Source organism: Bubalus kerabau, chromosome 1 (genome assembly GCF_029407905.1).
Source record: "Bubalus kerabau isolate K-KA32 ecotype Philippines breed swamp buffalo chromosome 1, PCC_UOA_SB_1v2, whole genome shotgun sequence".
NCBI classification, from domain to species: domain Eukaryota; kingdom Metazoa; phylum Chordata; class Mammalia; order Artiodactyla; family Bovidae; genus Bubalus; species Bubalus kerabau.
In genome coordinates, this window is record NC_073624.1 from 8647768 (window position 1) to 8661776 (window position 14009).

Genomic DNA, 14009 nt, shown 5'->3' on the forward strand with positions numbered 1-14009 from the left:
CCTGGATCCAAACCTGCTTTCGGCCCTGACTGCCTTGTAAAACAGGGCTCGTGAGGCATGTGGTCAGAGCTGTTGTGAGGCTAAAGTCCAACAACGTATACAGAAGGCTTCTCAGTTCCTGGCACAAACATACATTTAAAAGTAGAATCTGCAGCTGCCACTACTGTTACGAGCATTTCATTTCTTATTAGTTCTTCTCTGAATTTTTAGAACACGCAGCATCTGCAAAGCACCATACTTTAACCATATGAGAGGGCTGATGCCATTTATTAATTGCTCCATCTGCCGGGGTCTTCTTCCAGCCTCAAAATGCAATCTGTTGTGGACCGTGGAAGGCAGGCAGTGCTGAATGGTCAACAGAAGTTGACTGTCTTTCTTGAATAGTCCATCAGCCAGAGAGTTTGAGGGAAGGGGTTGGCCAGGGGGTTATTCTTTGCCATCAGAACAGACTTAGAATATGAGTGGGTCTTAGACTTACGACACGTAGGACCGTGGAGGCTCCAGTCCAGCATCCTTCTGAACGTGAACATTTCTGACCAAGAACAAAGATTCCCCCCGCCCCAACCAGGGCCCAACTCACCTGAAGGATCCAGTGGCTACTTTGTCCCCATCTACCATGAGGAACTTTGACGACAGGGTCCCCTTGACCTTCCCCATGGGCATGTAGAAGCCCACACCTGTCACAGAGCGGACACGGATGTTCTGTCGGGAAGAGGAGAAGGGCGCTGTCACTCAAGCTGGGAGCCTAGAAGCTCTGTGCCGAGTATCTTCTTGAGCAGAGGACAAGCCCTCTTGTCCACAGGGTCCTGCCTGTTGGCCCCTATCTGCATTTGACTCTGCTTCCTACGGCCCGAGGAGATCAGCAAGTCTTGCTTTGGGCATGGACGGGCCCAGGGCAGCCTTGGCCTGCTCTCAAAGCTCCTCAGCAGAGAAACACAACCCTACCGTCAACCCTGACAGTGACTCTGCAGGCTGAGCACCCAGGACTGGGCCAGAGCCTCCCGCCTCAGCTTCAGCAGTCTTGGGATAAAATGTTAAGCTGGGCATGCAGTTTAGGGTTATCAGTTCACGAGGCAAGGTTTCAGACAGAGGGAAGGGGGCTGGCAGTGCTGCTCACCTGGACCCCTGAACTGGGGAGCAGGCCGAGGAAGGGGCAGAGGGGGTCTCCATTCCACTTCCTTCCCACCCCCAGCCCTGCCCCAGGGGTACAACTTACCCGAATACGAAAGTCAGGGAGCTCCAAGCCCTGACACATCTCCAGGAAGTAGTTCACACCTGCCTCATCCAGGATGATATACACGGGGACCCGGCGCTTGGAGGCGGCATCCACAATGTCTTGGAAGATCTCGCCATCGGTGAAGAGGTCCATGACCACAGCAACGACCTGGGCAGGAACGGGCACTGGTAAGGCACATAGCAACTGCACCTCTAGAGAGTCACGCCGTGGCCTGCAGAGGACCAGTGGGGCTGGGCTAAGTGGTGCCCAAGAGTCAGAAATGCCACCTGCACCCCCCCCCCACCTCTGAACACAACTGAGCAGGAGATGGGCACCCTGCTCCGGGAAATGAAGATGGTGCGGAGGGTGCTGGCCATGCGTCCTTGACAAATCCCCACTGCCTACCCTGGGGGTTTCCCAGCAGCTCTTCAGAAGTCATATCAGGGGAGATCTAGGAGGCTGAGGAGAGCTGGTCCTGATGCCCTTGGGAAATAAGCAGGCTCAAGAGGCTGCAGTCACGGAGATGCGTAGGATGGACCATCACCGCAAGCTGCAGATCTGCTCAGATACGACTTTCTCTGCAGACCTGAGTGCTTTGATGTCCCTGCAGCTGTGCAAAGCCCTGCGCTTTCCTGAGCACAGATCTAGGCAGAGCTCCAGTTGGCTCAGGCTCCCTTGGCCTCCAGGGGTCCAGCTATCCTGCTCCATCCTCAAAACAAGGTCCCTGCCTCTCCTGGCTGTTTAGTCACCAAATCGTGTCTGACTCTTGTGATCCCATGGACTGGAGCCCACCAGGCTCCTCTGTCCATGGGATTCTCCAGGCAAGAATATTGGAGTGGGTTGCCATTTCCTTTGCCAGGGCATCTTCCCAACCCAGGGATCAAACCCAGGTCTCCTGCATTGCAGGCTGATTTTTTAGCATCTGAGCCATGATTTCCAGAAGCCAGTCTTGATTAGTCATCCTGAGAAGGAAGGCCTTCTGCAGCCCGAGGCAGCTTGCCTTTCTTACCTCAGCTGCCTCACTTTCCTATACAAACAAACCTTGTTCCAGGACTTCCCTGGCAGCCCAGTGGATAAGACTCTGTGCTTCCACTGCAGGGGACACTGGTTTGATCCCTGGTCAGGGAACTAAGATCTTGCATGCCATGTGGTCAAACAAACAAAAAACCCTTTTTCCACTCCAGAGGCAGGGTTTTCTTGCTGGCCCCAAGCACTGTGTCCGTGATGCAGAGGAAGGGCATGCTTTGGGGTCAGAGAAATCTGATTATAACCACTTTCCATTTCTGTAACCTTAGGTAAGTCCTTTAACCTTGATGAGCCTCTGTTTCCTCATCTGCCAAGTGTGGATACTCGGTACCTGGTACATTTGGCATCAGGATTAGAAATAACATCTGTAAGCATCAAACACAACACCGCAATAAATGGTAACCACCGTGTGATCGAAGGAGGCTGCTCATGGTTGTAAATGAATGCCTGAACTCTGAAGTCGGGCAGACCAGGCCTGGTACTGCTGACTCATCAGTGCCCAGCTTCCTTGGCAGCAAAATGGAGATAATAGTAGCACCTGTCTCAAAGGGCTGTTGAGAAGGCTTAGAGAAGTAAACTGTGAAAGCATTTAGCAAAGCGCCTGGACATGTGAAACTCAGTAAGCGTATCCTCCGTCACCATGCCCTTCACGTGTGCTCTGCCATTATCTTTCCCTCTAAAGACCACCCCCGACACCGTTTATGCAATGCTATAGAAGGCTCTTCTTAGCACCTACATTTACTGTTTTTTAACAGTATAATTGCTTTGGGTTTCCTTGATGGCTCAGACAGTAAGAATCTGCCTGCTAACGTAGGAGACCCAGGTTCAATCCCTGAGTCAAGAAGATTCCCAGGACCAGGGCATGGTAACCCACTCTAGTATTCTTGCCTGGAGAACTCCATGGACAGAGGAGCCTGGCAGTGTACAGTCATGGAGTTGCAGAGTCAGACATGATTGAGCAACTCACACACACACACACACACACACAAAATTGCTTTACAGTGTTGTGTTAGTTTTTGCTGTACAACAACGTGAATCGGCTACATGTATCTCTTGAGCCTTCCTTCCACCGGCCCCCCCATCCCATCCCTCTAGGTCATCAGAGCACTGACCTGGGCTCCCTGTGCTAGATAGCAGTTCCTGTTAGCTGTCTATTTTACATGTGGTAGTGTATATACATGAATACTCTCTCAATTCGTCCCACCCTCTCCTTCCCCACTGTGTCCACAAGTGCTCTACATTAAATACTCAAGCATTCATATAAGTAACATTTGCTGAGTCGCACTGGCGGAGGGAGGACCTAAAGACAAATAAACTGTAGTCCCTAACCTCAACGGGTTAATCCAGTTGGAATCATAAGACATCCACACAGAATAATATGACATAAGGGAAAACGAGATAAATGCCTTACAAGATGCACGAATGACACACAGTGAGAGTGCAAAGGAGGAGTGGGAGGAAGAGGAGGAGGGATTTAGGGAGGGCGGAGTTGAAAGATTACTTTCAGTCAGGGGAGACAAGAAAGGTTTCACCAAGGAAGCTGAAAACTGAGGAATGGGCAGCCTTGGGCACCATGAGAAATGAGCGGAGAATAAACAAGCTGGGAAGCGCGAAGGGCTGCCATGCAGGGTATGTAGGTTGTGCACTGCACACAGGGCTGAGGGGGCGAGTGGGAGCTCAGCCCGCCTGAGAGAGGCCCTTTCCTAATCTGCACACAGGTGCCACCTGGGCCACCAAGGGCCTAGGAGGTGAGCATTCCAGGCAAAGGACACAGCACTAGCAAAGGCACTGAGGACAGGCATGACTGACAAAAACAGAGGAGATACAAATACAATCTGAATGAGAAAAGAGAAATAATTATAGCCATATTAGGGCTTCCCTGGTGGTTCTGACGGTAAAGAGTCTGCCTGCAATGCGGAAGACCTGGGTTTAATCACTGGGTTGGGAAGATCCGCTGGAGAAGGAAATGGCAACCCACTCCAGTATTCTTGCCTGGAGAATCCCATGGACAGAGGAGGCTGGCGGGCTACAGTCCATGGGGTCGCAAAGAGTCGGACACGACTGAGTGACTAACACTTTCACAGACATATTCACTTTTTAAGAAATTCTTACTATTCAAGAAAGGGTAAAAATGGTAAAAAGAATAGGACCATTTACACCTGGATGAATTTGAAAATGAAAATGACATGGATAAGTCATAAAAGTGAACTAAACATATCAACTATAGTTTAATTTTTTAAAAAGCATAATCAAGTAAGGTTTATTCTAAAAATGTAAGGATTATTCAATATCAGAAATATATTAGTTTAAAACATTGATAGTGTAAAAGAGAGAAAATCATATATTACCTTAAGTTTTAAAAAAAGTATCTGATAACACTATTTATGATTAAAATTCTCAAAAAACTAGGAATAGAAACTTCCTTATCATGATAAAGGCTAGCTACTAAAAAACCCTTATGAAACATACTTAAACTTGCATTCCCTTTCAATCCTAAGCAAGTTGAGAATATCACCTACTATCGCTACTGCTGTTCAACACTGTTGAACAGGTCAGCTGTTGAACTGCTATTGTACTGCAAGTCCTGAACAATGCCATACGCCAAGAAAAAGAAATGAGCTGGAAGCATTAAGAGAGACAAAACTATCAGTATTTAGAGATGATATTTTTATTACAAATCCAGTAGGATGCAGAGAAAAACTTTTAGAAGTAATAGGAGAATTTGGCAAAATTTCCAGATACAAGGAAAACAAAAAACAGTAGCATTCTTCTAATATAGCAATGATCAATTTTTCTTAAAAAAAAAAAAAGGAAAATAAGATCCATTCAAAATTATAATTTAAGCAGGTAATATTTAGGAATGAATACCTCTATGGAGAAACTTAGAAAACTCTATTAAAGGACAGTTAAAATTATTTGGGTAAATAAAAAGATAAATCATGTTCATGGATAATATGATTCAATGTTTTAAAAATCTAGTCCTCATATTAGCAAGATCTAATATAGTTCCAATGAACAGGCAGTAAATTTTTTTTTGAGGTGCTCAGATATTTCAAAGATGTGAGGAAAAATGAAGATCCACAATAGCTAACTCAATCTTGAAAAAGAAAAGCTAAAAGGGCACACCTGTCCTACTGGATGGTAAGACACACTGCAGCGTCAGCGTGATGAGAACTGTGGTCCTGAGGTGGGAAGGGACTGGCAAATAGACCGTGGGACACAACGGAGAGGCCAGAAATATACATGGGCCTACACACACGCATAAACTTTAAGTCTGGTGGAGGTAGAATCACAACTCGGTGGAGAAAGGATGCTTTTTAGTACATGCTATTGGGACAATCGTCATACTAAACAGAGAAAAACAAAGTGGATCCCTACCTCATACAATATACAAAGGTGGATTTCAGGTAGGCTGGACCACCTGAAAGTGGAAGATAAGGCTAATAAAGGAATTCATGAAATGTAGGAAAATGTCTTCATGACATAGGCAAGAAAGGATTTCTTAGGATTCCAAAAGCATGAATCATAAGACAAATAAAAATTTTTTAAATACCTTTAGCAAATTAGGGATTTTCTGTTCAAAGAAAGATGTCAATAGACAAAGGGAACTGGAGGAGACAGAAGATACCTGCAATGTCTACAACCAAAAGAAGTTAATAACATACAAGAGATTCCTGCACATCAGCAAGAAAAAGACAGAAAATTAATTAGAAAAATGGGCAAAGGCTATGAATAGGCAGTTCCTTAAGGAGAAAATACCTGAATGGCTAACAAGTATATAAAGAGAAGCAGACATCATGAGTAATCAGAAAGGTTCAAATTAAAGCCAAGAGATAGTAGTAAGAGTAAATGGAACTTTTAAAAATTTTATCAGTTCAGTTGTTCAGTTGCTCAGACTCTTTGCGACCCCATGGACTGCAGCATGCCAGGCTTCCCTGTCCATCACCAACTCCTGAAGCTTGCTCAAACTCATATCCATCGAGTCGGTGATGAATAAAATAAATTTAAAAAGCAAAGAGATAAGAGAGAGATGACTTTACAATATAAACTAAAAACCAGAATGCTGGACAGTTCTAAATGTTGGTGTGAGAAAAGGGGACCCTCATTCACTGTGGGTGGGATGGAACACTGGTACAGCTGTTCCTTAGGGCAACGGGCAGAGAGCTTCATGGACTTAAGACTGTGTACACCTAGAAGACTAAATATTAAAAAAAAGTAAGAACATGGCATCCGGCCCCATTACTGCATGGCAAATATAAAGGGAAAAGGTGGAAGTAGTGACAGATTTCCTCTTCTTGGGCTCCAAAATCACTGCAGACAGTGACTGTAGCCATGAAATTAAAAGATTATTGCTTCTTTGCAGGAAAGCAATGACAAACCTAGACAGTGTGTTGAAAAGCAGAGACATTACTCTGCCGACAAAGGTCTGTATAGTCAAGGCTATGGTCTTCCTGGTGGTCACATATGGTTGTGAGAGCTAGACTGTAAAGAAGGCAGAACGCCAAAAAATTGATGCCTTCGAACTGCGGTGCTAGAGAAGACTCCTAAAAGTCCCTTGGACAGCAAGGAGATCAAACCAGTCAATCTTAAGGGAGATCAACCCTGAATATCACTGGAAGGACTGATGCTGACGCTGAAGCTTCAGTATTTTGGTCATCTGGTGCAAACAGCCAACTCACTGGAAAAGTTCCTGATGCTGGGAAAGATTGAGGGCAAAAGGAGAAGAGGGCACCAGAGGATGAGATGGCTGGATGGCATCACCGATGCAATGAACATGAACTTGGGCAAGCTCCGGGAGATGGTGAGGGACAGGGCCTGGCGAGCTGCAGTCCACGGGGTCACAGAGTCAGACATGACTGGACAAACAACAGCACACCTAGAAGCCAGCGGCGCACTCTTGGCTACGCACCCAGGGCAGCCTCTTGGATCTTTGTCCAGCTCTATCAGGGGGCAGGAACAAAGACATTCACGATAGCTTTGGGATAGCTGAGAGCTGGCAACAACTCAGATGTGCATCTCCAGAAGAACGGGTGAATAAATGTGAGGGATGCTCAGGACAGAGTCCTCTACGGCAGGCAGAAGCAATGGACGAGTCACACGTGTAGAACTTGGAGAGTTCTTCTAAAATGGATGTGCGTGTGTGCGTGCTCAGTTGTGTCCGACTCTTTGGCACTCCATGGACTACAGCCTGCCAGGCTCCTCTGTCCATGGGATTTCCCAGGCAAGAAGACCGAATGGGTTGCCATTTCCTACTCCAGGGGATCTTCCCAACCCAGATGCATCTCCTGTATCTCCCACATTGGCAGACAGATTCTTTACCACTAAGCCACCTGGGAAGCCCTTACAATGGATAGTTGGATTTAAAATGTTAGAGCATGTGATCTATAGCCCAGTACCATTAATGTAAATCGAAGTACACTACATAAGATAACTCTTCATGTTTTTCAAGGATATACACTGAATAGAGGAGAGGGGCTGCCTATGGCAGGAGAAAGGGATGGGAGGGAAGCAGAGAGTAAATTCAGAGGGGCCTTCCCTGGATTGATGACGGCAGCGGACCATGAACTGAGCTTCACAATCAGGTCTGCTCCTGAGAGCACAAACAAACGAACAAAAAGCAGTTGGCCTGGAACAGTTCAGGGTAGGTGTGGGGCAAGGACAGCGGGGAGCCTGGCGTGCTGCAGTCCATGGGGCCGCAAAGAGCCGGACACAACTTAGTGACCAAGCAACAGCAAGGACGACAGGGTGGGGCTGGATGGTGCTGGGTTTTGGTTTTAACAGGCCGCTTCAGGCTTCATTCCAGCAGAACACAGCTCCCAGCGTCTAGTAGGCTAGGGATATGTTATCTTCCACGTGCTGCCTGAGGCCAGAGTCCACCATCTGCTCATTTCCAGACTCTCTATGGTGTCCAGCTCAAGGCAGGTTCTCAATATGTCACCGGGGAGAGCTTGACTGGCTCAGGAAAGCACATCAGGATTCACTCGTGTTCTTGTTTTGTAATTGAAAGAGCAGGGAGCCAGCTCACCCTCGCCCGACCAGGAGGAGGAGGTGCGGGGAGAGCATGGCAAACCAGAGGGAGAGATGCGTCCCGGGGGAGGGTGGGGAGCCCTGCTTTGGGGAGGCTTGGTCTGTGGCGCCCTGGTGAGGGCCAGCCATCTGTGTCACTACCAATTAAGCAGTGAAATATCTGTAGTGGGAAAAAAAATCAATTGCTCGCTGACTCCTGCAATCTTGTTGTGGAGGAGAGGTGATAATTACCCTCCGCTTTGGTCTCGGAGGCCTGGCTTGACATCCCGATCCACGGGCGGCATGAGGCCCACGAAAACTAGCTCCCTACTCCCGCCCAGCGTTTAATGTGCCACGTGGTCCTCTGGGTCAAACCTGACTTCAAGGCTCCCGGTATAAATGGGAAATCGGGTTTTAAAAGAGAGACGTGGATTTCGTCAAGAGGGAAAAGTCATTCCTTCTTCCCGGCGGGCTCCCAGCCTTCTTTACCTGGTTACCCACTGATGCGCAGCACCTGGGGGGAGAGGTTAATTCGAGGCAGCAGGAGTTTCTAGACGCTGTTGCAGGCGGCAGCAAAGAGGCTCTGATGCTGTAATACTTCTCATCGGGCACTTGGTTAGCTGTCTCCTCCTTTGATATCTGGCCTCAGTGGTGGGGCGGGGAAGCAGGGTGTGTTAGGGAGCCTCAGAATTCCCCTCCATCTGTCATTTACCTTTAATTAAACTGCCAGCTTTTCAGATTCTCTTCCTGGACGCCTTAATTACCATTAGATTAACAAAATGAAGGGAAAGGACTCCACCTGCCATGCGCACTCCACACGACTCTGCTCAAGACAGCGGGGACTGGCACCCCTGGGTGTGTTGGGATGACCTGGTCTGGATGCCCACCGCACTGGTGGTCTCTGTACCACAGAGCCATGCTCACTGGCCTGCCCTGGAGGCACTTCCAAAATCAACATCCTCTCGGTCACCCTGGCCAGAAGCCTGAATCTACTGGCCTCCTTCCTCCTCCTCCCTGTGACCAAATCTGATCACCACCAAGTCCAACAGGTCCTGCCTCCTCTGTGCACTTCCTCTGGGTCAGCTCCTTTCTGCTCTCACTGCACGGCTGTCCTCACTTGGCACCCCCTTGTTTTAATGTTTATTTTTATTTATTTGGCTGTGCTGGGTCTTAGTTGTGGCCTGTGGGATCTTAGCTGCCTGGCCAGGGATCGAACCTAGGCCCTCTGCTTTGGGAACATGGAGTCTTAGCTACTGGACCACAGGGAAGTTGTCCCCCTTCTCATTTCTTAGTGAACTTCTGGGATAGTTTCCTAATTAGTCTTGCCTTTTCCATTGCTGTGCTCCAATTCTTTCTCCATACCAGTAACACTCCCCCTCCCCGGAAGCAACAGACTGATGAAGCGGTGGGTCCTACAGTCAAGATCCTTAGCTTGGTATTGAAGGACCTTATGATGGCCCCTTCCTCCTCTCCAGCTTCATCTTGGACAGTCTCAAGTCTGCCCACTGCTTTCAGCTATGCAGGATGACCTGCAGCTACCCTAACACAGGGTTTCTCTACAGTGGCACTTCTGGGCACAGTATTTCTTGCTGTGGGTGGTGAGGGGGAAGGTGCCAGGGCGGGAGGCGGGGCGTGCTGTCCTGTGCATTGCAGAATGTTTAGTAGCAAGCCAGTGAACGTGAAGTCGCTCAGTCATGTCTGACTCTTTGCAACCCCATGGACTGTAGCCTACCAGACTCCTCTGTCCATGGGATTTTCCAGGCAATAGTACTGGAGTGGGGTGCCATTTCCTTCTTCAGTAGCATCACCCAAAATGGTGACAACCAAAAATGCCTATAGATATAGATAAATGTCTCCTGAGGACAAAATTGCCTCACCCTCCCGACCCCCCCCCCCTTTGAGAACCACTACACATAACAGGGGAGAAGGCAATGGCACCCCACTCCAGTACTCTTGCCTGGAAAATCCCATGAGCGGAGGAGCCTGGTGGGCTGCAGTCCATGGGGTCGCTAGAGTCCGACATGACTGAGCGACTTCACTTTCACTTTTCACTTTCATATATTGGAGAAGGAAATGGCAACCCACTCCAGTGTTCTTGCCTGGAGAATCCCAGGGACGGGGGAGCCTGATGGGCTTCCATCTACGGGGTCGCACAGAGTTGGACACGACTGAAGCGACTTAGCAGCAGCAGCAGCAGCAGCAGCAGCAGCACACATAACAGGCAGTTCCCAGTTCTCCTGTTCCTTCCCCTCCCGTACTCCTGTGAAACATCTATGCATCTTTCAAGACCCAGGCAAGAATTTCCTGAACGTTCCCCACTCCCTGGTTCCTGCCCACATTGTGTCCTGGGCAAACAACAGAGGTCCTTGACATTTTATTGTAACATCTGCTCAATGGCTCTGTTCTTTACTGGGCTGTGGGCTCCCGGATGGTAGGGGCCATCTGATTTATCTTGAAATCTCCACCCTGAGGGGACATCTCAACAGTCGGTTCTCCATGACTGTGGAATGAATGTCTAAATGGAGGGTGTTTCATGTCCACTGTTTTATTTGTGGGGTGTGGACCTAGCTTTGTGGTTATCTCTTTAATTTCATTAATGACTATAGACACTGCGGTGGAGGGGAAAAAAAAAAAAAAGAATGCTGAGCAGGATTCTTGGTTAGATCATCTTGCTGGAAGGCAGAGCTGGCGTTCCTCAAGGGCACAGAGAAGGGAAAAGAAATGGGTGCCTTCTGGGACTGCTGCCTGAATGCCGGTCCCAGGTCTGGTCTGCCTCCACTCCACCTACCCAAGGTCTCGACGGAGCAGCCAGCCGGTGAGTGGGGACAGTACTCAACCAGGGGGTAAAAGTCTACACCAAGGACATCTGGGGGCAGAGGTGCCCCCAGCACGTACAGCCAGCACCTCTGTGCAGATTACGAAAGGTACCCGTCCTCCCTGTGGTAGAAGCAAGCTAGTAAACAGAGCATGGGCTACAAGTCAGCCCCATAACGCCGCCGAGGCCCACAGTAGCGCACAAGCAGCATGTCTGCCTGTGGCCCCCGCACTGGACATTCCAGATGTGCAGAGCCTCAGAGCTAGGAGGAAACAGGACAGAGCCCAGTCCCGAGGTTAAGTTTCCCAGCTGGCTCTTTGGCAGAGGTGGGACAGAAGCCCAGGCTTCTGACCCCAGTCCAGCGCTGTCACCCCCAGATGCTGCGGTCAGGGCAGGCTCTGGGGAGATCTGTTCTGACTAGTACCTGAGGTCACCCCTGATCATACAAAACCAGGATGCACACATAGAGCCGGACACCACCACCCTCCACTGGTTTCCCCAGGCCTGCTGACGTGGAGCCTAGGCCCTGGGGTGGGTGTGGTTGCCACCGCTGTGACATAGATCCACCCATCTCACTGAGCTCCATGGTGGGGATAAAGCAAGAGGCCACAGGTCAAGCATGCTCCTTGCAGTGATGTACTGGTCACTTTTTCCTGGGGAGGAAGGGAGGGAGCCCACCAAGGCACAGGGGCAGTCCCAGTCCCCACAGGCCCACTGATGACCCATGTGAGCCCGGGGCCTGACTTTTACCTCCCATGTCTGCCCTGCCTGCCTCCTAGGGTTGTTGGGAGGTTCAGATGAGATCATGCCTATAAAATTCCATGAAAAAGCCATATGGTTATGAGGGACAATCACCAGACAGGGTTGTTGTTGTCTAGTCACTCATTCATGTCCAACTCTGCGACCCCATGGACCGCAGCACACCAGGCTTCCCTATCCTTCACCATCTCCTGGAGTTTGCTCTGACTCATATCCATTGAGTCGGTGATGCCAACCAACCATCTCATCCTCTGTCACCCCTTTCTCCTCCTGCCCTCAATCTTTCCCAGCATCAGGGCCTTTTCCAATGAATGGGGCCAGCTGCCCATACCTCCAGCCTGAAGGTGCCTTGGGGTAGGAAGGGCAGCAGGTGGGCAGACTGGTCAGCTGCTGCCTCCCAGGAGAGCCATCTGTCTGGCAGTCCAGGGGAGTCAGTTCTGGGGGGACCACCCAGCATCCGGCTCAGACAGCCCAGCTGTGTGGAGCACCTTCTCTGATCTGCCCAGGGAGCCATCAACGTCTCCAGAGCACTGGCTGTCACACTGGAGCATGTAAAGAGCATCACCTGGTGTGTGGCTGGGTGAGGTGCACCTGCTGGGTGAGCAGATTCCAGGGTCCCATCTTCAGCAGGCCCATGAAAGTACATTTTAACAGCACCCCCCCACCCCCACCCCGCCCGCCTCAGGTGATCCGAATGCAGGTGGAGGATGGATCACGCTTGAAGTAACGGCAGGTACGTGGAAGAGAATCTATTCTTTGGAAGCAGAAGGTCTCACTGGTTGCGTGATCTTGAGTGAGTCACTTAATCTAAGCCTCAGTTTCCTCATTTTAAAATGGGGAGGTGGTCGCTTCACAGGGTTGCTCTGAGTTTTAAATGAGATAACGCAGCAGAGCAAGGAGCACAGAGCCTGGCCTGCTGCAAGTAGAGGGTCCACGCCGGCAGCCCCTTCTCTCCTCTGAAGGAACTCAGAACAAAGGGGCCTCACTTCAGAGGTGGCCGGGCCAGCGCGGGGGCGCATGCTCCCAAGGAGCCAGGCGTGCAGAGCTGCCCACCAGCCCCAGACATCATGGCGGAGATGTTTTCCTCTGCTTGATACCATGTCCAGCAGACCCAGCCTGGGGTGGTGATGAAAGCCCAGGCAGCTACACTTCCAGGAGTCAGAACATGAACTGATCGAGGGGAAGGGCAGCTCAATCAAGGGACGAGTGAGTCTGTACAGTGCGCGATCCTTTGAGCGATGCTGGGAGACTGCCTTACCTCACCGAGCAGGAAACATGCCTCTAGGAAAACTGTGGCCCTGGGAGTTCCCCGCGGGGTCCAGTGGTTAGGACTCCAAGCATTCACTGCTGGGGGTCCGCGGTTCAATTCCTGGTTGGGGAACTAAGAGTCTTCAAGGCACATGGCATGGCCAAAAAAAAAAAACCCAAAAAACCCTGCTGTCCCAGTGGAGAACACCTTCAGGTGGGGCTCGGGACCCAACCGGCCGCTGCTGAGCGCACCGCAAAGACTTTGTCATGAAGGCTGCAACAGGCCCCATCCAATTTCTGCCTCGGTGGGATGTGAACAACTGGACGAGAAAGCTTTACCTCAAGCATTCTGGGTGTGCTCCCTGGGGCGAGAGAGGAGAGGAGAGCTTGGGAGAGGAGGTCCGCACGGCCACCCAGGGGACACCCACAGACACCTTGCATCCTCCACCCCCTGGACTCTAGATTCATTTCTTGAAATCCCCACAGTCTAGGAGCAACCTAGAGCAAGTGGTGGAAGCGCAGACTAGACTCAGGGGTCCCACAGAGGTGGTGAGACAGTGGGCATTGCTTGTCCGCTGGGAACTCTGCCTGAAGCAAGGCTGCCTCATGGTTCTTGTGAGGCCAGGCACAAGCTGGGGGCTCAGCGTCAGCTCCATGGGAGAACAAGCTTCCAGAGGCCTTCCACTCTTGGCAGGTGGAGCCAGCAACCCAACCCGAACTAAGCTGCTGCCCGGCCCAAACCCTTGGCCTGAGGTCAGCCTCGCCACAGCCCCTCCGTGTGCTTCTGGCCCACTTGCTTCCTTGATGACAACCTCCTCTGCCTTCTCCAGGCACACCCTGCCAGCTCCAGCCCTGGTGCCTTCATTCACCCTGTCACCGGCCTTCTCCCTGTGGGAACAGGAATGCCCTTTCCGTGTCGAGGTCCTTGCTTCCCTCTCC

General features: G+C 50.3%; 1 protein-coding gene across 1 annotated transcript in view; it reads right to left on the bottom strand.

The window, feature by feature from the left end:
* The window catches only part of FAM83F (family with sequence similarity 83 member F), a 34122-nt gene that overhangs the window by 8640 nt on the left and 11473 nt on the right, over window positions 1-14009 (bottom strand). The window contains exons 2-3 of the mRNA XM_055566038.1: window positions 1217-1384; window positions 581-702 (exon numbers count right to left, since the gene is read on the bottom strand). Of these exons, the coding sequence (XP_055422013.1) occupies window positions 581-702; window positions 1217-1384 (290 nt within the window). The remainder of the gene's footprint in view (window positions 1-580; window positions 703-1216; window positions 1385-14009) is intronic.